Genomic DNA, 23791 nt, shown 5'->3' on the forward strand with positions numbered 1-23791 from the left:
CTGTTCGCTTAAAGAAACATACAAGCCTGTTTTTCAAACTGATACAACAGAAACTTCTAGTCTGATGAAAACCCAGGATATACACAAAAAACATTTTTCCTAGAAGGCTGAGTGATTAAGTTATGGCTATATGAACAGGTGTTCAGAGATGCAGCATTAGAAGTGGACGTAGGAGATCTGGACATCTCCATTGAGCTCCAGCATGTCTACCTGGTTGAAGGCCTGGTAGCGATGGAAGAAGTCGCACATGTGCTGCCCATTCACAAACACCTTATACCTCTGGTTACCACAGCGGATGGACATCTGAGGAAGGCAGGAAGACATGTGAGAGGCAGGCAGACAGACAGGCAGACAGACAGGCAGAGAGACAGGCAGACAGACAGGCAGGAAGAGAGACAGACAGACAGGCAGGCAGAGAGAAAGGCAGACAGGCAGGCAGAGAGACAGGCAGGAAGACAGAGAGACAGGCAGAGAGACAGGCAGAGATACAGACAGGCAGAGAGAGAGGCAGGCAGGCAGAGAGATGGGCAGAAGGACAGACAGACAGAAGGACAGACAGGCAGAGAGACAGGCAGAGAGACAGGCAGACAGAAGGACAGACAGACAGAGACAGGCAGAGAGGCAGGCAGACAGACAGACAGGCAGGCAGAGAGGCAGGCAGACAGACAGACAAGCAGAGAGACAGGCAGAGAGACAGGCAGAGATACAGACAGACAGACAGACAGACAGACAGAAGGACAGACAGACAGAAGGACAGACATACAGAAGGACAGACAGACAGGCAGAGAGGCAGGCAGAGAGACATGCAGAAGGACAGACAGACAGAAGGACAGACAGACAGGCAGAGAGACAGGCAGAGAGACAGACAGAAGGACAGACAGACAGAAGGACAGACAGACAGGCAGAGAGACAGGCAGAGAGACAGACAGAAGGACAGACAGACAGGCAGAGAGACAGGCAGAGAGACAGACAGAAGGACAGACAGACAGACAGGCAGAGAGACAGGCAGAGAGACAGACAGAAGGACAGACAGACAGGCAGAGAGAGAGACAGGCAGAGAGACAGACAGAAAGAAGGACAGACAGGCAGAGAGGCAGGCAGAGAGACATGCAGAAGGACAGACAGACAGAAGGACAGACAGACAGGCAGAGAGACAGGCAGAGAGACAGACAGAAGGACAGACAGACAGACAGAAGGACAGACAGACAGGCAGAGAGACAGGCAGAGAGACAGATAAAAGGACAGACAGACAGGCAGAGAGACAGGCAGAGAGACAGACAGACAGAAGGACAGACAGACAGGCAGAGAGACAGGCAGAGAGACAGACAGACAGAAAGACAGACAGACAGGCAGAGAGACAGGCAGAGAGACAGACAGACAGACAGAAGGACAGACAGACAGGCAGAGAGACAGGCAGAGAGACAGACAGACAGAAGGACAGACAGACAGGCAGAGAGACAGGCAGAGAGACAGGCAGACAGACTTACGTCAAAGTACTGCCCCTCCAGGAAAGGGTTGAGGCTGAGCTCTCTCTCCTCCTGCCCCCAGCTGCCCCCGATCATGCTGTTCCTGATCACCACCCCCTCCCTCACTCTGGGGTTCATGTGGAAGGCAACTTCCCCGGAGCTGGACACCTTGAAGTTGACACTGAACCTGTACCACGCACACACAAAAAATACATATACGATTTGTTTGTCTTTGTTTGTTTGTTTCTCTCTTTCTCACACTTGTTCACACACACACACACACCTGTCTGCTCCGAAGGGCACCATGCCCCTGATCACAATGGTTCTCTTGGAGGACATCCCTCCTGGGATGGGTTCACAGTAAGGGATGGGCTGGCAACACACACAGAACAGTCAGTCCACTCACAGCCTGCACACCCCTGGAGCTGCACGCTGAACAGAATATGAAAACTTTCTCTTGAAGAGTTACTCACAGGGTTGTACCTTGGTTGTCCACCCATAACCTGAAAACCAGAAAAAGACTTCAGATTGCAATTGCCTCATTCATTCATTCATTCATTTGTCAATATGTCCAGCACTGTTTCTTACCGGCAGGTTCTGACCTGGATAGCCACCTCCTCCCTGATAACGACATGAAGGCATTACAAACCTCCATCCAGACATTAAACAAACAGTATGCATACACTCACACCTGGTGGCGACAAACTTACCCCCATTTCACCGGGATAGCCTCCCTGTAGGAGAACACAAGCATCAGGTCACAATCACTGCAACATGGGGTAGGGAGAAACTACAGAACAGTGCTTGGAGCTTACCCCCATGCCTCCTCCCATGCCTCCTCCCATGCCTCCTCCCATGCCTCCTCCCATGCCTCCTCCCATGCCTCCTCCCATGCCTCCTCCCATGTCTCCTCCCATGCCTCCTCCCATGTCTCCTCCCATGCCTCCTCCCATGCCTCCTCCCATGCCTCCTCCCATGCCTCCTCCCATGTCTCCTCCCATGCCTCCTCCCATGTCTCCTCCCATGTCACCTACCATGCCTCCTCCCATGCCTCCTCCCATGTCTCCATGTCTCCTCCCATGCCTCCTCCCATGCCTCCTCCCATGCCTCCTCCCATGCCTCCTCCCATGTCTCCTCCCATGTCACCTACCATGCCTCCTCCCATGCCTCCTCCCATGCCTCCTCCCATGCCTCCTCCCATGTCACCTACCATGCCTCCTCCCATGCCTCCTCCCATGCCTCCTCCCATGCCTCCTCCCATGCCTCCTCCCATGTCACCTACCATGCCTCCTCCCATGTCACCTACCATGCCTCCTCCCATGCCTCCTCCCATGCCTCCTCCCATGCCTCCTCCCATGCCTCCTGCTGGGTATCCTCCCTGGAGGACCATAAGAGAGAGAGAGGGATATTAGGATGTCTTGTTGATATCCATCACGCTGGAAGAAAAAGCAAGCTTTTTTACACATACAGTATCTACAGAACCAACATACCCCCATTCCACCAGGGTATCCACCCTGTTGAAAAAGCAAGAAAAGAAGAATGTCCAATCATGTGAGCAGTGGCACCAAGACAAACAACATCTTCTTAAGTAGAGTTAGCTCCCATAGTCATGTCACCTACCATGCCTCCACCCATTCCCCCTGCTGGGTATGCACCCATGCCTCCACCCATTCCCCCTGCTGGGTATCCACCCTGGGGAATACAGGTGCTGTTAGAATGGTGTGGATATTACACTGAAATATTTTGGTCTCTCTATCTTTCTTATCTTTTCTTTCCTGTTTCTTTCTCTCTCTCTCTTTAAATATACTCACTCCTCTCCCTCCTGGATATTTATTCACTTGTCCTTTAGCACCCTGGCATGAAAGCAAAAGCCATTAAAGCACCTAATGATTCATGACGATTCAATTTCCGTGCCGCCGGCGCCCAAAGCTTGCTGCTTAGCGATTGTAGCGTTACATTATCAGCTCACCCCCATGACGTTAATTGTCTGAATGGCCACGTCGCCTGCGATAGACAGGGCACACACTCGCTCCACAGGAATACAATGGCGGAAAGAGTGGAAGTCTCGTCCATTCACTTTAAACTGCAACACAACAACAAAATATTACTGCCAAGGCCGGTCTCTCAAAAAAAATAAATAAATAAATAAACACACCTAGAACACAGGAATGCACGGGGAAACACACACATTCCCCGTCCTTTACCTGGTATCCCTCCACAGTGACCACGATGACCATCTCGAAGGCCTCGCCCTTCTTGAACGGCATGTCATGGGTCTTGTCCTCTGAACCCCAGGATCCATTTTGGAAGCTGTTAAAAACCACCTTGTCCCAACCGTCAAATCGTGGGTTGATGTGGACTGCGATGTCAGTTCCCTCAAACTCCCCACACTGCAAATTCAAAGTGAACCTGTAGGGTGACGACAGAGAGCAAGCTATAGATTGTTGAACTATGGTTCAGTGTTTATGGTTTCCTTTTCAGGGAAAGAACTTCGTTACCTACAACTTCTACATTTGAAATGAAAGATCTGGTCAAATGTTTGTTTTGTACAGAACGTCCAAGGGCATTGATACAGCAGCTTTGCTAGGCAACCAAACCATCACGGTGCCTGAAAACGTAGAACACACAGAGGGACAAGCTACTGATAAAGAGGTTCCTGTGTGCTAATGGTCTCCTTTAAAAAGTTACACAACCCTGCCCTGCCTGAGATAGGACCAGGTCACGCCTTCAGTTGAAATGCAAGATCGACAGGTCGAGGAAAATAATGTTATTTCAATGCTAGACGATAATCCCCATGTGATAATTACATTTACATTTAGTCATTTAGCAGACGCTCTTATCCAGAGCGACTTACAGTAAGGCTGAGTAATTACTCAACCTCTTATCCTCTGTGTACTAAACAGGGTTGAAGCAACACCAGGTCCGTTTTATTCCACATTTGAAGGCAATGCTGCATTCAATAAAGAATTGACTGCCTGTGGCCTTCGTATCTCAGGGTTAGGTTTTGGGGTAATCTTCATCCCTCACTTTCCCATTTCAGGGATGGAACCAGGGTCGTCTGACTCACCTCACGCAGTCTCAAAAACTCTTTCATTAACACCTCTTCAGTTCCTCACAGGCGCTCTTCCACAAGGTTTAATTTAATCTTCATTTTCGAATCTTACCTGTTGTATAATTTTACCATCCAGTTTAGGGATTAACTCGAACAAAACCTTGTTAAGGATTTCCCCACGGGTCAGGTGTGTTGTTTGCTCCGGCCTGTGTGTTCTCACCTGGTGATGTGGTGAGGAATAGACCCCTGGATGTAGATAGACATCCCAGCTCTCAGACCTCCATAGATGGGACCCACATACGGGATGCTCTGTACCACACACACACACATACACACACACACACCATTCAGTTATCTGTGAACGGCACCGAATACCTTCTAATGTCTGCTGATGAATATTTCAAGTGCCTGGATGCCAGCGTGTCCCTTAGTGTAACACATGTCCTGGACTTCCAAAGAGCTGAAGAAACACGTCCGTGACCAACCGCCTAGTCAGACACCAGGTGAACACCACACACACGAGCAGGGGTACTTACAGGGCTGTACACAGGCTGGTAGCCTGGAGGGGCAACAAACATGGCGGCAGAGACGGACGGACGGAGACGCAGCTGGAGGACGGAGGTACCGGGACCAGGAAGCTCCTACAGCAGGGAGGATCGTCTTATACAGAACAGACCCGAGGGAGGGGCAGCTGCCATAGTGTGGGGGCGGGGTGGGGGAGAGCGAGGAAAGGAAAGGGAGAGGCAGAGGGAGGGAGCGAGAGACCTGCAAGTCTGCGAGTGGCGCTACACGGCCATGAGGATGGAGGGGTTAAGCCAATCACAAGCCCAGGGACAGATGTGCATGAGTCCAGCATGTGATCAGAACTGGCTAATTTCTTTCAATTACACAGGTGACTGTGTGTCAGGGTGGGGGTTTCTCTGAGTTTTGATTCAGGTACAGAACCAGACATGGCTGTCTGCTAGAAGCAAACTGCCCAAGACACCTTTGGTACACATGTAGTCCTTATCTGTTACTCTGTGTACAGTGTGTTGAAAGTATATGACATGTAAAGTGGTCTACAAAGGATACACCTCTCATCATAATCAATCATAGGTGTAACCGTGGTCATTTGATGCATTTACAATGTAGTTGAAGTATTTGAATAAGATAGTTAGGTCAAGAGATAAAGGTGGTTCCCAGCTGCCAGTTACTTTAAGTTCCTGTGGTCCTACGCTTGTGTTCTCTGGTGTGTTCCAATGGTGGTGAAATACTGAATATACATTCACTTTGTCTTGAACGTATTGAAATCCTTCAGGGTGAAACTCTTTAGGTTATACTAATGATTAACTTGACATGGGTCCTGAGACGGCACACCCTATCCTTTTCAAGGAAGATACACCTACACGCTTACACAATGTTGTATAAATGCCCACACTCAAACACATGAACAAAAGAAGGATGAATTCGCCAAATCATCTTAAAATAATCTGTTTATTCTGTATTGAAACACAGGATTCAGTCGCACAGCCTCTCAGCCAGGTGTAAATAGGTGATCTCTGTTCAGCTCCAGACTAAAGCCTTCTGCACATCACACGCACTTGTGGTTACACACTCCGGCCACAAAATCCCTCTCAAACACAAGGAGTCAGACTGACATCATAACTCACAACCGAGAGTAAGAGTGTTTCTGTTTGTATGTGAGTAAAGGAGTGTCACAGGAACCATGGCAACATCTTACAGAACTGAGATCAACACATCACACATGACTTGCTTGACTGATAAAAATAAACAATATGCGCAGTGTTCCTAAAACCGACTATCATAAAAATCTAATCTGCGAAGAAAATACAAATAAACCACAAAAGCGAGTCTTTACCGTTCTGACTGCAAACCGGTCATTGTCTTTGTGTTCATTCCATTCTCATTTCCCCCCCCCAAAAATTAAATAAAAGTTACACATACAATATTGACTTTGACCAAAGCAGCTTAGACTGTTTCAGTATTTCAAAGCTCTAAAGAAACAAAGAAGTATATATAGGGTGTTAGAATACATTACTTCTTCAACCAGCATCCAAGTATTGTAGCCTAGTCCTTATCGAGGTGTACAGATGACGCATTGGCCACACTGCATACATTAAATACATTCATAACTTATATCAACACACGGATAAAACATATCTGTGCATCAGGTATCAGTACAAACGGACCTATAAGAATTCTCTTCAGAAGGAGGAGTGGATCAATAACAATAAATAATCCTGCCATCCTTCTGTGTGTGTCACTTTGACGCCTGAAACGCAAAACGCACAGCTTCACCAAGGACCGCATGCATTGTAAGACTTCAGAGTGCAAACTGGTTTGTCACAACCTCCGATTTTCATCCACATCCGATCGTAGAAAGACATAGAACCTGTCCCTTAGGTCGTGTAAGCAAGAACACGCAAGGTTCCGATAATGGTTCCATCACTGGAACATGGTCAGAGAGCCAGAAAGAGAGAGAGAGAGAGAGGCCTTGAGTGTGACTGCGCCCTAGTGGACAGAAGAGGCACTGCAGGGAGGGGAATCCACCCACATTTTAAAGCACTTCTTAAAAAGCCTAAAAAAAGGACAGCACTATTACTTCGAACATGACAGAGGTAAGTACATAGAAAACTCAAAAAAGGCATTAGCGTAAGTAGGCTAAACTGTATTCATTCTAGTACTAATTTTAACAAGCATGGTGATGCTAAACCATCACTATATAAAACCTTTTCGTGAAGCAAAGCGTGTTTCTTTTCGGGAGGCACTATAACATGTGCAGCAACAGAGACAGAAAAAGGCAGCGTTGTGTGTGTGTGTGTGTGTGTGCTCGTATTCTGCATATTGTAAGTGTTATGTGTGTGCCTGGTGTGTTTGTGTGCACTTGGAGTCAAGTCCATGCCTAGGTTCTCTCAGGATGTTCGTCAAAAGAAGCAATGTTTTCACACAGAAAAAGACCAGGAAGTGTATTTACACCCTTAAAATGCCTCAAGATTCTTCCTCTCTCTAAAACTCAATTATCTCATAAGTTTTCCCACAAAGGTCAAATCAATTCAAATACTGTTTCCTGGAGTACAATAGTGTCTGCTTAAAGTGTGTATGCTGTCACGGGAGGAGAGATCAGAGGAAAATGTTTGGCCTACAGCCCAAGTGTTTACACCCAACAGAAACAGACTTTCTTAAATCCACCTCTTCCTCTCTCTCTGTCTCTCAGCTCTCTTCCCCCCCACACACACAGCTCAGAGCAGGACACTAGCTCAGCTGATCCTCATACTGCTTCCTGAAACAGTCTCCAGCCGGGAAGAAGTCCCAACATCGCTCCGAGTACATCTTCCACACGTACGACTCCTGGTGGAGGGAGCAAGGAAGGGAGAAAGGGAGGGAAGGAGGGAGAAAGTAAAGAGGGAAGATACTGAAATTGTCCAAAGATGGCATGTAAAACCATAAAAAAGTGACAAGATAACAGAGACAAGAATAAAACAGGTTTTCAACAGAGAACCAAAAAAGGACCTAAAAAGTAAGAAGTTGGACATTTACCTGTCCGGTGTGTTCCGTTTCATCTTTGTTGATTAGATACATCAGGAAGAACCTGCCGGAAAAAAGAGCAAGGGTAACATTAGCTACAGACATACAAACACACACACACACACACACACAGCTATATTGTAAGAACTACTCACATGTAGTTGGCTAAGTTATGCTCCTCCAAGGTGTGTGTCTCAAAGCCGTGCGGAGTTGAATCAAAATAGTCGCTTCCGATTCCACAGATGAAGCACTGAGTCTGGGGGGGGAGAAGGTCGGTTGAATATGACATGCTTGGGCAGCTCTAATCTATCACCTGTTCATTCTAACGGTACGGGTATCTCAGGTGGTCTTACCTCCATGTTCTCTCTGACCTGCTCCTGTTGGTCTCTCAGCTCTCCAAAGGCATCAATGATCAAACCTATCAAATTGACACACATACACACACCATTCCCGGTTAGTCTGCACACGCTTTATTTGCCGTGTCCATAACCCCTCTGTACACCAGACCCAACCCCTCTGTACACCAGACCCACCCCCTCTGTACACCAGACCCACCCTCTATGTACACCAGACCCACCCCCTCTGTACACCAGACCCACCCTCTATGTACACCAGACCCACCCCCTCTGTACACCAGACCCACCCTCTATGTACACCAGACCCACCCCCTCTGTACACCAGACCCACCCTCTATGTACACCAGACCCACCCCTCTGTACACCAGACCCACCCCCTCTGTACACCAGACCCACCCCCTCTGTACACCAGACCCACCCTCTATGTACACCAGACCCACCCCCTCTGTACACCAGACCCACCCCCTCTGTACACCAGACCCACCCTCTATGTACACCAGACCCACCCCCTCTGTACACCAGACCTACCCTGGATGATGGCCAGCAGGATGACGATGACAAAAAAGAAGAAGGTGATGTCAAAGACCACGCGGTACAGCTCGTACTCGTCCCCGGCCGGGTCCTCGATCTCGTCTCCTATCCCCCCGCCGGCACGCACGCCAACGTACATGTGGAAGAGGTAACACTGGAGGAAAGAAAGGGGGGACAAGAGGTTGGAATCAACACTTCCTCACACACACACACTTTCCCGTGTGTCAGAGGTCAAGTTCCCGTTCTCCGCTCACTGTCATCATGTCGTCACACTTCATGTCCGGCTCGTCCTCGTCCTCGCTCATGTTGTAGAACTTGCGGAAGAAGTTGAAAGCCACCACGGTGTACAGGTAGACCACCACGGCCAGCAGACCCACTGTCATCATCAACTGACACAGAGGAAAGCCAGGGGCCCGTTTAGTATCACACAATATCTCACTCTTACTTCACATTCTGGTGATTATTCTTAAAATATATTTTTTTTATTAAATTCCCGTGAGAAATATCATCGAAGCTTTGGGTACACAGCCGTTCATGCCATGGATGAGGTAGATATCTGTTGCCGTATGGCGGAGAGGTGGGCGGGTACCTGTTTGCCGTTGTGGGTGACAGAGGACAGGATGGTGCGCAGGGTTTTGACGCCCATGGCGATGTCCAGCAGGTGAGCAGCAAAGAAGAAGTTGTTGTAGTGTCCCAGGACGGACATGACCGTGTACCACACCAGGTACAGGAACGTCTGGCAACACAGAGAAGCGGAGGTGACTACCTGTCGCCTGTCCAATCAGACAACTGACAACACAGCAGCTGAACTCACTGGCCAGACTAAGTCACAATCCCTCAACTCACATTGTCTGTGAAAATAACACCAAACTTCCAGATCTGGTATTTGATGTCAATGGACGTAACCCTAAAGAGAAAAACAACAACGTTTGTCTTGCATTGTAAGAAACTGTCCATACTGAACACATACGTCACACATCATAAGAACAACAACATAATCGAGGACTAGAGTGGAGGAGTGTGTGTACCAGCTGAACATGGAGCTGTCAGGCTCGTGTTTCTTCTCGTGAGTCATGGCGCTGACGTCCAGCGAGGCCAGGTCCATACCCAGCAACTCAGCGATCCTCTCTCTGCCGTAGATGTCGCCATACTTTTCCAAAACCTACGCACACACAGACACACACATTCGTCACATAATAGTGATACATTTCTTTGTTGTCCAATAAAGAAGAGTCTTAGCATTGCACGATAAGTAAAGTAAGCACCGAACACTGTTCAGGCCACCTACCTTTCTTTTAACAAACTTGTCCCAGTAATTGTTGGGGAATGACCTACAAGGAATGGAAAACACCAGGGTTAGAATGCTAGTACGCTTAGTTCCAGGCAAACTGTTCCGCAACCTCCTCCGTCCCGAGAGATGAGAGTCTTACGGGGTGTTGAGAACCAGTCGGTCCCACTGGCCCTTGATGTCATCATCCTCTGGCTGCTCCGTCACATACAGACCATCAAACTCCAGCTTCCTCGCCAGCTCCTTCTCCCTCTTGAAGATGACGAGAGGCACCTAAGAGAACAGACGCAAAAACCGTGAGGGTGGGGTTGAGCGCACATTCGGGTTTCAGGGACGAGCACATTGGTTAGGGTTAGGGTTAGGGTTAGCATCAGAAGCGTCCGGTTTTCAGGTATGAGAAAAGCGGCGAACCTTGAGACAGTTGTAGCCGATGATGCAGAGGAAGGCGATGACGGTGTGGAAGATGGACAGGAAGGACATGGTGGGCTGCATGTAGCCTGTTCTTTCCTCCAGGAAGAAGTAGACCGGGCCCTCCTCCTCCTCCTCCTCGCCCTCTTCCTCCATTCCAGAACCCCCGTCATCGTCTCCGCCCCCAGACCCTCCTTCAAACAGGCCCGACCCCTCAAACATGGAGGAGCCCTCATAGTCCTCCTCACCTCTGGGGCTGTCAGACACCTGGAGAGACAGAGAGAAAGACATAGGGAAAGAGAAAGGGAAAGAAGAGAGAGGGAGAGAGAAAGGCGGAGAGAGAGAGAGAGAGAGAGAGAGAGAGAGAGAGAGAGAGAGAGAGAGAGAGAGAGAGAGAGAGAGAGAGAGAGAGCAGGGAAAGAGTGGCACCCATATTTGATGGCATTAAAAGGACGGTGAACATGTCTATACTGTGCCATGCCAGTTTGATCGAGCACCATCTTAACTTGACAGTAAAACAGACCAGGAGAGAGAAGTCTCCAGGACTGACCTTGTAGAAGAGCAGGATGAAGTTGAGAGCGAAGGCGATGAACAGAGCCAGGAAGCGAAGGTTGTAGAAGTTACGAGACAGGTAGTTCTATGAGACAAGAGAGAGGTATACCATCTTGTTAAACCCAATCAAATGCATTCCGCACGCAGGGGTTCATTTCAATGACAGGAAATACACACATGTTTATATGCTACTAACAGTTCTCATCCAATAGGAAAATACCAGGAAGCCACTCATCCAATAGGAAAACACCAGGAAGCCACCAGGAAGAGATCATTTACCATGAATTTGATCCTCTGGATCTCCAGCTCGTTCCAGAGCTCAAAGCCCTCTTCCGATTTCTTGTCTTTCTTCGTCTTGGGCTTCACCTTCTCCTTCACCTCAGGTTCCTCCTCTTTGACCTCTGCTTCTGGCTCCTTCTCTGCCTTCTCTCCATTCTCGGTGCTGAGGGAGATAAGAGGCATGAGAGGGTGGCTTGTCAGAATGTTTATACCCCCAGAAAGTACAGAAAATGGCACAAGAGTGAGAGAGAAGATCAAGCTGAAGAGAATACTCACTCTGCTTTCTCCGGCTCTGGAGGCACCTCCTCCTCTGGTTCAGGTTCTACCTCAGCCTCTCCTTCTCCCTCTCGCGCACCATTTTCTCCAGCGGCAGCTTCCAGCTACAAGAACATACTATGAGCGGCCGACACAAACACACACACCACTGCTTAGCTCTGCAGAGTAAACGTTTCAAAAGTCGCCTCACCAGTTTCCTTTTCAGCAGGGGGGTACCCTCCGGGGTCGGGGGCTCCACTGTGGAAGTCTCCCCGAAGTCACCTAGCCCACCGGGGTGGTCGAAGCCGGGCATTCGCCCTCCCTCCTTCTCCTCGCTATCCTCCTCCTCTTCCTCGCCTCCGCCCGAGTCCAGGTGATCCGTGGTTCCGTCAGCCTCTTGGATCTCTCGGATCCCCGGTTCGGGTGGCAGATCCCCGTGAACCTCATCCTGCGTGGGGTCCGGCATGTCCGCCAGGAGCTCCGTCACCGTGATCTTCTTGGCTCCCTCCACCAGGCCCCCTCCGAACAGCGTGTTCCAGATGAGCACGAAGAAGCCCTTGCACACGCTGTAGATGAAGATCATGATGCCCATCAGGATGGTGTAGACAAAGGTGACCAGGCCCACCACCATGTCCTTCAGCGTCATCTTCCTCAGCTTGCGGTAACGGCGACGCAAGTTCCGGAAGGTGAACATGTTGAAGAAGTTCACCACGCTCTTCAGGAAGTCGGCGAACGCCGAGCTGGATTCCGGGGGCGCCTCCTCGCCGTTGGCGTCGTCGCCATCGCCGCCGTCTCCGCCGCTCCCTCCGCCGCCCCCTCCGCCTTCCTCCTCCTCCTCCTCGTCCTCCTCCTCCCCCGTCCCTTCCTCTTGCTCGGAGATCTGCGAGGCGATGTTCATCTCAAAGATGGTGTCCTCGCAGAAGTTCACAAAGAGCTCCATCTTCTCGCTCTCGGCCCCGTCGTTGACCACGTCGAAGATGAACTGGCGTTTGGACTCTCGGACCTGGGGCATCTCCCACTGGTTCCGGTTGGCCTCGCTGATCTCAAAGTAGATGCGTTCGATCCTCCGGCTGGCACCCATGATCTCGATGCGGCCCAGGAAGGGGCGGAAGTAGATGAGCACGCACTCGGCCTGCTCCAGGAAGTTCTGCAGACGAGTGTCGTGGGGGACGTGCTCGGACAGGTTGGTCAGCAGCACGGCGATGTTGAAGCCGATGTCCTTGGCGGGTTCCTGGAAGCGGTCGGCGAACTCCTCGAAGTTGATCATCTCGTTCTCGTCGGCCTCGGAGCAGGAGAGCAGGAACTGGATCTCGGTGGGGGAGTACTGCTTCTGGCTGTCCATGGCCTTGGAGAAGTCCTTCTTGGAGATGAGGCCGCGGGGGTCCGTCACGTAGTCGCGGAAGGCGTCCGACGCCACGATGTCCTTCAGCTTGAGGAACATGTCGAAGAACTTGAGGATCATCTCCACGTTGCTGGAGGACTCCACCAGCATGTCCACCATCTGCCTGGCGATGGTGCCGTTCACTATGTTGCCTGGCAACGTGAATCAAAGAGATAGGAGAGTATTAACGTCTTAGGCGGGATCTCAGTTCTCGGGAAGAGTAGGACAGATGTTTCCACAGCGAGGAGGGAGAGAGAGGTTAGTCTTACCCTCGAGGAGAGACAGCAGCATGACCACCATGTCCTTCTGGAGATCCAGCAGCTCCTTCAACAATCCGATCTGACTTGAGTCCTGCAATACAAGCCATAACACACACACACACACACAGAGAAAAAGGAAGAATGATTTCAACAGCTGTTATGAAGCAGTTAAGAATGCTGTCATCAGGTGACAAAACAGCTCAGGGTAGAAACAACAGCAAGTGGCATCGATTTCTTTTTGTCATCACTCTCACTGACAAGACTAAATGCTAGATTCGCTGACACCGCTAATTTAGACAAACTGATCACTAACTGAGTGACACACAGAAGGAGACATGTTCATGTACTGGGCACAGTATAAAAGTAGCGAAATGTGCGTTGGCACAGAGTGATGAAATGACAAGAGGTAGAAGGTGAGACTGAGATCACCTTACCTCTGAGTGTGTTCTACTCCAAAAATGATCCTGGGTTTGCATTTCCAAACAACAAATGTGTATTTTTAACATTACATAACAGTTATAATTTGCATCATAGACAGACAGAGGAAGAGACAGGCAGGCAGACAGGCTGACAGAGAGACAGATGGTGGTGGGTATGGAGATGAGAGAGGGGAGCCTGCCACTGAATAGAAGTGATCAGGACCGCCCATTCAGGACCGCCCAATCACACACTTGATTCAAATGAATGGTCATTACCCGGCTTCCACAGAGCTGGATAACAGCCCATTCATTTGAACCAGGTGTGCTGGAGCAGGGAAACATCTAAAACATGCAGGACAGCGGCCCCTCGAGGACCAGGGTTGTCCACCCCTGGTCTAGTGCCTACAGAGCTCAGAGCCCTCGAGCTGGCTTGAGGTTTGCCGTTCCCTGGACGACTGGGTTGTCCTCATAATGACAAGAGTGCGACGCAGGTGAGTGCATGAGAGGCGCAGGCCATATAAAGCAGCTGAACGGTCTGCGGGTGAGATGCCGTGGGAGGAAAGAGACACAGATTCTTACGCTAGTTCGTTGTCCAGGGTCGGGGTGCATCTGACAGGGTTATACATCAGAATAAAAATGTTATCCATCAACATTTTTGATTCATTTTTGCTGTTGAGTAATCTCTCCCCCTAGGTTGTTAACATCACAAATGTATGGCAGAAACAGTATCATCGAGAGGTTTATGGTTCGGAGCACCTCTTGCTTTCTGTCAAACCACAGTTCAAGTCATGTCATATGTAAACCTACATTCCTATATCAACCTGGGCTGCGTTTCCCGATAACGATGGATCGTAGCAACGATCGAGCAAAAAACTAAACCATCGATATTTCTTACGTGCGGTTCCCAAACATGCTCGTAAGGAGTAGGCTAATCCATGCGCTTTCAAGAGCTACGAATTTTCAAGAGACACTTTAGCTACGATGTCTTTGAGAACGGCCCCTAAAACTAAGATTCATCATACGATGGATTCTACGATCAACTTAAGTTTACGACGCTTTTGGGAAACGCAACCCAGTCTTGTTTTGGGAGAGATCTTCAACATTATTACAAAAATGAGGTGTACATAGAGACAGGATGTGTGTCAAACAGGGTTAGTCACACCAACCGTAGCACACTAAGGATTTAGGGAGGGGGTGTTAGATATTGTATAGTAGCACACGCCTAGCATATCTTAAACATGGATTAAACCAGATTAACACAGTGTCAGTACCTAATGTTCGAAAAAGTGAAGTAGTAAGTTGTATTTTGGGATATAGGAGCAGATGTCACAAGAATCCAACCATTTTAAGGAGGAAGAAGGATCAGATGAAATCATATTCATATTGTGGTAGGTGCCCTTGTTCTCTAACTGTTTTGTCTGTAAACAACAACCCTCGGCCCATGGTTTCCTGAATCATTGTTTCTACGTCCGAGATCGGGTAAACATAACCTTGTAAATCATAACCATTTGGTAAGGTCATTCCCCGTTTCACTCTGAGTGACACGAAGCATGAGTGTAGAGATGAGTCTGGTGTAGCAGATGACAGCAGACCAGCAGGTCTGAGGTAACTCCTGGGGTCTGCGCCCTGTCTCTAGGAGAAGAGGCTGAAACAAGCTGTCTAAGAGCAGCCACCACAAGGGAACGGAGAGGAAACTAGCCCAACAAAAATAAAATAAAAAGGAATCAAATAAATACATACTTTACGCTGCAGGGATCATGAGGAAAACAATTCAGAAGATTAGAAATAGAAGTGACGAAGTGTTCACTTTTCAGTGAGACATGTTTACTTATTGCAATGATATTTCCAATGACTTAGCAACAACACGAGACAAACATGATTCTTGTCAATCTGTGTCATCTGGTGATGAAATGTAACTTTTAATGGAGTCTGTATTTGGGGATGTGTGTTTGGGTTCATACCTGAGCCAGCTTCATCATCATATGAGCAAAGACATGCAGGAAGCCCACCACTGCATCCCACAACCTGCTGTGGGCCAGGGACTGCTGGTTCCCTGTGCATGGACCCTGTGTGTGTGAGAGAGAGAGAGAGAGAGAGAGAGAGAGGGGAGAGAGAGAGGGGGGAGAGAGAGGGGAGAGAGAGAGGGGAGAGAGAGAGAGAGAGAGAGAGAGAGAGAGGAGAGAGAGAGAGAGAGAGAGAGAGAGAGAGAGAGAGAGGAGAGAGAGAGAGAAGAGAGAGAGAGAGAGAGAGAGGAGAGAGAGAGAGAGAGAGAGAGAGAGAGAGAGAGAGAGAGAGAGAGAGATAGTGTGTGTTAGAAAATGTCATTTGACATCATGTCTACATAGACGCAGTGAAGCTGTAAGAGAAAAGGGTGTTCTGACCTGGATGTACTCAGTCAAGCTGTTGAAGACCTGCTTGGCCACCGTCATGGCCTTGGAGAAGTTCCTCTTGCCTGGAGCATCAATGATGTCCTTCCCAGAGTAGTACCAGTAGAAGTCACTGATCGACTCCTACAGAGCAACCAACAGGATCATAAAGAAGTTGTAACGGATGGGTAAGACAGATACCTGATGATCTATTGTTTGAAATTAGTAAGAAAGAGAGAGAACATTTGATAGAGAAATAGGAGTGTGAAAAGGACAGCGAGAGAGACAGAGAGAGTGTGAGATAGAGTGTGAGAGAGAGAGAGAGAGAGAGAGAGAGAGAGAGAGAGAGAGAGAGAGAGAGAGACAGACAGACAGACAGACAGACAGAGCCTGGCTGACCTGCAGCCGCAGCAGGTAGTCCACAGTGCAGATGATGATGTTGATGGTGGTGGTGCTGCCGGTCTGGGTGCGAAGATAGTTCTGGAAGTCTACAGACAGACGGAACCAGAGCATTTAGAGGACGGAGAGGCGCGGTCGTCACCTCTCGAGGACGGATGCTAACTCACCGTTGTTGTGGCCTTCACAAAGCAGCTGGAGGAAGCGGAACAGGTCGCAGGTGAACTCATCGTCCGCCATCACCTTCTCATCTGAACAGAGGGTCATAGGTCAGAACAGGGCTCCAGGATCCTTATGTGAGGGATGAGTGAATGTTGCTACATGTCTTTACATGTGTGTTTGAGATGGAGTATGTGTGTTCGGCAGTGAATGAGGAAAGTTTAAGAGTCATGGATTGAGTCAGGTTAATGACGGATGACCTGGCTTGTGTGTGTGATAAATGCGTGTGTGTGTGGGTGCATATCTGTGCCACGGCATAGAAGTGTGAGTCAGACGACACACGTGTGAATCAGCACGACACACACACATCACCTCTTCACTCATTAGCATGTTAGTAGGAACCACAAAGACCTCGGAAAGCACAGCCGTTTGTCTGCTCCCTGGGAAACGGACGGCAGACCTTAGTGCCGGCTGGCCGGAGCAGCTGCGGCTCGCCCCTCGGTCTCTCTCTCTCTCTCTCTCTCTCTCTCTCTCTCTCTCTCTCTCTCTCTCTCTCTCTCTCTCTCTCTCTCTCTCTCTCTCTCTCTCTCTCTCTCTCTCTCTCTCTCTCTCTCTCTCTCTCTCTCTCTCTCTCTCTCTCTCTCTCTCTCTCTCTCTATCTCTCTCTCTCTCTCCCCCTCCCTCCTCCCTCTCTCCCTCTCTCTCTCTCTCTCTCACACACACCTGCTCTCAACTCACCAAAAGAGCCAACTCACCACTCTCAAAGAGACAGTTAGAGACTCATGGATGAAACAGACTGAAAGAACAGTAACACTGTCACATGGATATGAATCACTGGACAGGGCCTCCGCTGGCCACAGTCTGCTGCACAGAGAAATCACAGATAAAGAGAACGCACACTTGTCTCTAATGGGGATGGACAGACACAGAGAGAGAGAACGTACTGCGTGTGACAGCACGGAGAGAGGAGAGAGACGAAGACACCCAGACACAAAGACACTCAGTCATGCAGGACAGATCTACTGAACTCCGGTATGTGTGTGGGTGTAGGAGGGCCACGGAGGGTGGGGATAGGACAAGAGAACCACATTTAGGGGGAGCGGGGAACACAACAGGACAGTGTGTGGGGGTGAGGGGGCCAGGTCAGGGGGCAGACAGGGTGGAGGCCCTGGGGCCAGGACCCAGGCCTGGCAGTGTGGAGCGGCAGGAGAGAGAGGATTGGTAGTTAAAAATTCTCTGGTTATTGATGTGGGGACAACAATCCAATTGGGGATGAGAATGGTTATTGGTGATTTTGTTTATTAGCAGGCATACATTTTGAACTAGAGAGGGTACAATTTCTGGGGAAATTGTAGGGTGTGCTTGCTTGCGTCGGTTGCACAGGGGTCCGTTTTTGAATGACATTTTTAAAACTGATATTTCTGTATATTTTATATAAAAATGCATACTTATTATTTATAAAGATTACATAGATTTAAAAGCATTTTTTTTTTGCTGCTCATTTACAACTGAAAATACGAGTGAAGTGTAGAATGAAATAGATCTTCTCATTTCCCCTGCAAAAGGCATCCTCATCGTTGAATCAAAACGAATAAATTTGGCAGACCGGTGTAAAAATTGACTTAATCTCTATGACGTAAACGTCCTTTTAAGTTTTTCCCTTCTCGTGATATTTTAAGGCATTTAGCCTACTCATATTGCATTCATTCATGAATAAAGAACCCCCTTTGAAGATTATTCTACGACGTTACCGGCAGTAGAAGATTGAATCGCGATTCAAACAGTACCATCTTCTAACTGAAAATATGCCCCCCAAAACGTAAATAAGCTTGACATTTATTTAGTGGAAAATCTCTTTCATAAAAAGTTCACTGGTAGCGATCATTGTCAGTAACAACGCAAAGTGCGATATAGCCCTGTGTGGAGAAGCTGTCCCGGTAAATTGTACTACTACGGCACAGTACTAGATTACTGCTGTGTTCGTCTTGGTAGCGATTGCGTTGGTTGAATTGGATTTAACGTTCCGTTGTACGGTTTAAGCTGAAATTAATTATTTTCATGAACAGATTGACAACGTTTAGGCTGTGGCAATGAAGTTCAGGTTAGTAGTTAGATAGACTTTTGATTTAAGTAAGGGGAGTGCCGAACATGTTCTGTCGCCGTTTGACTTCCTAAACAGCTGTGTAGTGTAGATGTTTTTGTAGTGTGTCTCACGTAAGCTACAGCGTTGCAGTGAGCTACACTGGTTTGAAACCACAGGTAATGGTAATTTCACCAACAAATCGTTTACTAATGTCAGAATAAATCCTACAACGAAAATGTATATGTGAGGAATGTTTATTTTAACGATTGAAAACAGATAACGCTACATCATAGACCACTGTAGTATGTGTTGCCCGGGCAACACAGGCTAATGTCATGATGCTAATACTTCAGTGAAATAGTAGACTACTGTTTCCGAAAGTAGATGTACTTCCTTAATAATATCAGCTTATACTGTACATTACACATGACAATTGTGTGTCATATCACAAAGTAAAATGAGTAAATAGTTATCACCCTGGCCTCTTTGCTTGTGGCGTTTCTGCAGCTGCCTTGCAGTAAAGCTATAGTTAGCCTAGCTATCCCCCAAGTTAACAGATGCGAAACGAATGTTCTGCCAAAGGTAGTCACGCGTGTTTTCGTGACGTTAGTGACGTAGTGACGTTAGTAACGTCAGTGACTGTGGCTAGCAAATTAGCCACCGTTAGCTTCACTTTTCGCCACAAAAACTTAACTTCAGCCTAAACCATGCAACGGAACGTAAATTCCAATAGAAGCAACTCAATCGCTACCAAGACAAAACTTTTGACACCTACTTTGTCTATGTAGGCCAAATATTGACTGAGTTTTAGGGGGGCAAAAAGAATAATAATAATAATAATAATATATATGTGAGAGAACAAAGGTTGTGCCCTTGCCGAAGGCAAAGCACACCCAATAATAAATAAATAAATATATATGTGAGAGAACAAAGGTTGTGCCCTTGCCGAAGGCTTGAGCACACCCAATTATAGTGAGTTAGTAGCAGGTGAAACACTCCAGGTACCATGTAGACACAAAGTATTAACACTTTAAACACTGTTAAAATACATGGTGACGGAAAACGGAAGAAATATTAGTTATAACAGTGCATTAATTTATTAAAATGTCAGTCTTACCACGTAACATCTAAAAACGTGAAAACTTTTTTAATCAATAGAACCACCTCCAGATGCTCTCGGCCAATAAAATCAACAGTTACAAAAACGAAGTAGTGTGTCACGTCAGTCCAAGATCAAGGAGTTGTGTCCAGTCGGCTCTTTTGTTATGGCACAACCACATTTTAAATATGCATTAACAATCAAACCGTGTCAATCTTAATTGTCAAGAGCATCCTTTGGTTACATGTCACACTGTAGTCCAGTAACAAGAGATGAAGAGGGGAATTAAATGATTAGGAAAGAGTTGGAGGGGATGTCAGTGAGCGGTGAGCGGTGGCTGTTTTTCTGGTCTAGAGCAAGGGGCGCCGTATAGGGGGGAAAAGTTAGGACAATTCCAAGGGCCCCTGACTGACAGGTTCCACCAAAAAAAATCTATATTTTTTTTTTTCATGGGGCCCAAAATTCCTTCCGGCGCCCCTGTCTGGAGCTGACTGTCTACCGCTATCTCTGTCAGGGTTGTGGTCTCTCTGCTGAAGAGGGTGTTCTAACGGAACATCTCGCTGTATAGAACCTGAGGTTCGAAGAGTTCTTTCTGAGGATGCAAATCATTTCAGGGACTTCTAGGACCCATGGTCGCTACAGCTCTCTGTTTGCTCCTCGAGAACACTGATCAGGAAAGGGAGGAGTCAGACTACTTCCTGCTTCCTGGTGATCAGTCTATGAGTTAAGGGAGTTACAGTAGATCTGTGATCGAAGCACTCAAGGACAAAAACTTTACAATCATTGTTGGTGTCATTAATGGACAATTAAATGACACTTATGTTTGCCATCAAGTCATCAAAAACTCATGTAATTTGTGACTGTAAAGTTCTCTTGATCGATTCCTTGAGTGCGAAATGAAATGCACATAAAGGACTGGTCAGGTGAAGAGGAGCGGAAAGAGAGAAAGGACAGAGGGGAGAAAAGACAGAAAGAGAGACAGAGAAACTAAGTATTTTATTTACCACGCTCTAGCTTCATATCTGAGAACCAAGGGAGAACCAATCAGGGGGAGGGGGAGGGGCACAAAGAGGAGGGGCAGAGCGGTGTTGTGGGTGGAGGGAGAGAGCGAGTCAAAGAGCGAGGGAGAGAAAGAGGGAGAGGAAGAGGGAGAGAGAGAGGGATGCAGTGAGTCCAGGACAGCAATCCCAACGTTTGTCAGAGGAGCAAAAAGTACGTACCAGTCACAACTTTGATTCATATAATAAAACATCTTTATGAATCTCAAACTGCTTTTTGTACTGTAAACACACAAACAAACAAACCCCCCATACAAACACACAAACACTCATCATACGTAACATCAAAAAACACAGGCGCATATGACAATATGAATCTGCTGATATGACTGTTGGAGCTGTAGGGAGCAGGGGAAACCATACTCACTTGATCCCTCTTCAGAAACCATGCCAAGTCCCTCAGCCTTGTTCTGTCTTTCAAAGGCGTTCAGGTCCAGAACACTGGCAAACATCACACAGTCATTAGCAGACATTAGACAAAAACAAACATCAGCCTGTGTTTGTTGGACTGAGACCATCTGAGATAAAAGATGTTTTAATAGTCGCTCTGGATAAGAGCGTCTGCTGCTAAATGACTAAATGTTAATAACTGAAGTCTCCTTAAACAGGGTCATCATTGTGGTCGTCGCCATCATAGATATCTGACTGTCACTACCATTACTTGTTTTCATCCACATTATCATTATCATCATCATCATTATGGTGATGAGATCCTCCTCCTCATCAGGATGATGAACAGACCTGCAGGTCTGCATCAGAGCCTGCATGCTCAGGAAGAAGCCCACATCCTTCTTGTCCTTCAGGTAGTCCAGCATCCTCTACACAGAGAGACAGAGGAGACCATGTTAGGAGGGAATTACTTTCCCCTGTAACCCCTCTAACATAGCTCTCTGTAAAGCGAATCTACTTAAGAAAATCTGAGGGAACTGGGGCAAGTGAGGGTTAGTCTAGGGCAGGGGCTGACGGCTGGGGCTAAGGGCTAAGGGCTATGGGCTAAGGGCTAAGGGCTATGGGCTATGGGCTATGAGCTATGGGCTATGGGCTATGGGCTAAGGGCTAAGGGCTATGGGCTATGGGCTATGGGCTATGGGCTAAGGGCTATGGGCTATGGGCTATGGGCTAAGGGCTATGGGCTATGGGCTAAGGGCTATGGACTGGGGCAGCTCCACTCACCTGCTGTACGTCACTGTTGCCCCCATTGAGGATGGAGATCCCCAGCTTGAGAGTGGAAGAAACCATGACTCCCGTCTCACCTGAGGAGAAAACACACACAAAATGTAATTGTGAAATGGTGTATCTGTGTGTGTGTATCTGTGTGAGTGTGTGTATGTGTGTGTGTGTGTGTGTGTATCTGTGTGTGTGTGTGTTTGTATGTGTGTGTTTACAGCTCCAGTACCTTTGCAGGCACTGATCATCTGCAGCACCATCTCTGCCGCCCCTCTGTTGTGCAGACGGGACTGCTGGTACAGCAGCCTCTGTTTCTCCATCTCCTTCTCCTGCAGGACGGAGACACAGGGGTGGCTGTAGCCCTGTCACACTGGTCTGCACTGCCCCCCGCACTGTACACACGCAACCACACACACACTCACTGTACACACACAACCACACACACACTCACTGTACACACACAACCACACACACACACACTGTACACACACAACCACACACACACTCACTGTACACACGCAACCACACACACACTCACTGTACACACGCAACCACACACACACTCACTGTACACACGCAACCACACACACACTCACTGTACACACGCAACCACACACACACACACTGTACACACGCAACCACACACACACTCACTGTACACACACAACCACACACACACTCACTGTACACACACAACCACACACACACTCACTGTACACACGCAACCACACACACACTCACTGTACACACGCAACCACACACACACACACTGTACACACACAACCACACACACACTCACTGTACACACGCAACCACACACACACTCACTGTACACACGCAACCACACACACACTCACTGTACACACACAACCACACACACACTCACTGTACACACACAACCACACACACACTCACTGTACACACGCAACCACACACACACTCACTGTACACACGCAACCACACACACACTCACTGTACACACGCAACCACACACACACTCACTGTACACACGCAACCACACACACACTCACTGTACACACGCAACCACACACACACTCACTGTACACACGCAACCACACACACACACACTGTACACACGCAACCACACACACACTCACTGTACACACGCAACCACACACACACTCACTGTACACACGCAACCACACACACACTCACTGTACACACACAACCACACACACACTCACTGTACACACGCAACCACACACACACTCACTGTACACACGCAACCACACACACACTCACTGTACACACGCAACCACACACACACACACTGTACACACGCAACCACACACACACTCACTGTACACACACAACCACACACACACTCACTGTACACACGCAACCACACACACACACACTGTACACACACAACCACACACACACACACTGTACACACACAACCACACACACACTCACTGTACACACACAACCACACACACACTCACTGTACACACGCAACCACACACACACTCACTGTACACACACAACCACACACACACTCACTGTACACACACAACCACACACACACTCACTGTACACACGCAACCACACACACACACACTGTACACACACAACCACACACACACTCACTGTACACACACAACCACACACACACTCACTGTACACACGCAACCACACACACACACACACTGTACACACACAACCACACA

General features: G+C 48.2%; 2 protein-coding genes across 2 annotated transcripts in view; both read right to left on the reverse strand.

Moving 5' to 3' along the window:
• Positions 1-16: 16 nt before the first annotated feature.
• On the reverse strand, positions 17-5134 carry LOC134028709 (galectin-4-like). Its single transcript, XM_062472445.1, has 11 exons — positions 5055-5134; positions 4739-4827; positions 3671-3875; positions 3442-3549; positions 2622-2739; positions 2326-2517; positions 2055-2080; positions 1940-1969; positions 1750-1838; positions 1488-1653; positions 17-303 (listed from the first exon to the last, which is right to left on the reverse strand). The coding sequence occupies exons 1-11, from the start codon at positions 5094-5096 to the stop codon at positions 157-159; spliced, it is 1212 nt and encodes a 403-aa protein (XP_062328429.1). The 5' UTR covers positions 5097-5134; the 3' UTR covers positions 17-156.
• An 838-nt stretch (positions 5135-5972) lies between these two features.
• The window catches only part of ryr1b (ryanodine receptor 1b (skeletal)), a 65810-nt gene continuing 47991 nt past the window's right edge, over positions 5973-23791 (reverse strand). Inside the window, 27 exon segments of the mRNA XM_062473545.1 lie at positions 5973-7866; positions 8056-8107; positions 8199-8299; positions 8397-8461; positions 8928-9084; positions 9185-9319; positions 9520-9666; positions 9777-9837; positions 9959-10092; positions 10219-10261; positions 10361-10491; positions 10630-10893; positions 11177-11263; positions 11458-11620; positions 11734-11837; positions 11924-13245; positions 13363-13444; positions 13788-13817; positions 14352-14381; positions 15734-15838; positions 16154-16282; positions 16538-16626; positions 16705-16785; positions 21301-21374; positions 21675-21751; positions 22107-22186; positions 22330-22429. Coding sequence (XP_062329529.1) covers positions 7771-7866; positions 8056-8107; positions 8199-8299; positions 8397-8461; positions 8928-9084; positions 9185-9319; positions 9520-9666; positions 9777-9837; positions 9959-10092; positions 10219-10261; positions 10361-10491; positions 10630-10893; positions 11177-11263; positions 11458-11620; positions 11734-11837; positions 11924-13245; positions 13363-13444; positions 13788-13817; positions 14352-14381; positions 15734-15838; positions 16154-16282; positions 16538-16626; positions 16705-16785; positions 21301-21374; positions 21675-21751; positions 22107-22186; positions 22330-22429 — 3939 coding nt within the window. The 3' untranslated portion in view covers positions 5973-7770.

Source organism: Osmerus eperlanus, chromosome 11 (assembly GCF_963692335.1).
Source record: "Osmerus eperlanus chromosome 11, fOsmEpe2.1, whole genome shotgun sequence".
In the NCBI taxonomy this organism is placed as follows: domain Eukaryota; kingdom Metazoa; phylum Chordata; class Actinopteri; order Osmeriformes; family Osmeridae; genus Osmerus; species Osmerus eperlanus.

Excerpts from the sequence above, each read along its gene's own strand:
- LOC134028709 (XM_062472445.1), bottom strand. The coding sequence starts at position 5,096 with ATGTTTGTTGCCCCTCCAGGCTACCAGCCTGTGTACAGCCCT. Across the intron at positions 1,970-2,054 it reads ATCCAGGTCAGAACCTGCCG|GTTATGGGTGGACAACCAAG; the intron begins GTAAGAAACAGT and ends TCTGGTTTTCAG. Across the intron at positions 304-1,487 it reads TGGAGGGGCAGTACTTTGAC|ATGTCCATCCGCTGTGGTAA; the intron begins GTAAGTCTGTCT and ends TGCCTTCCTCAG.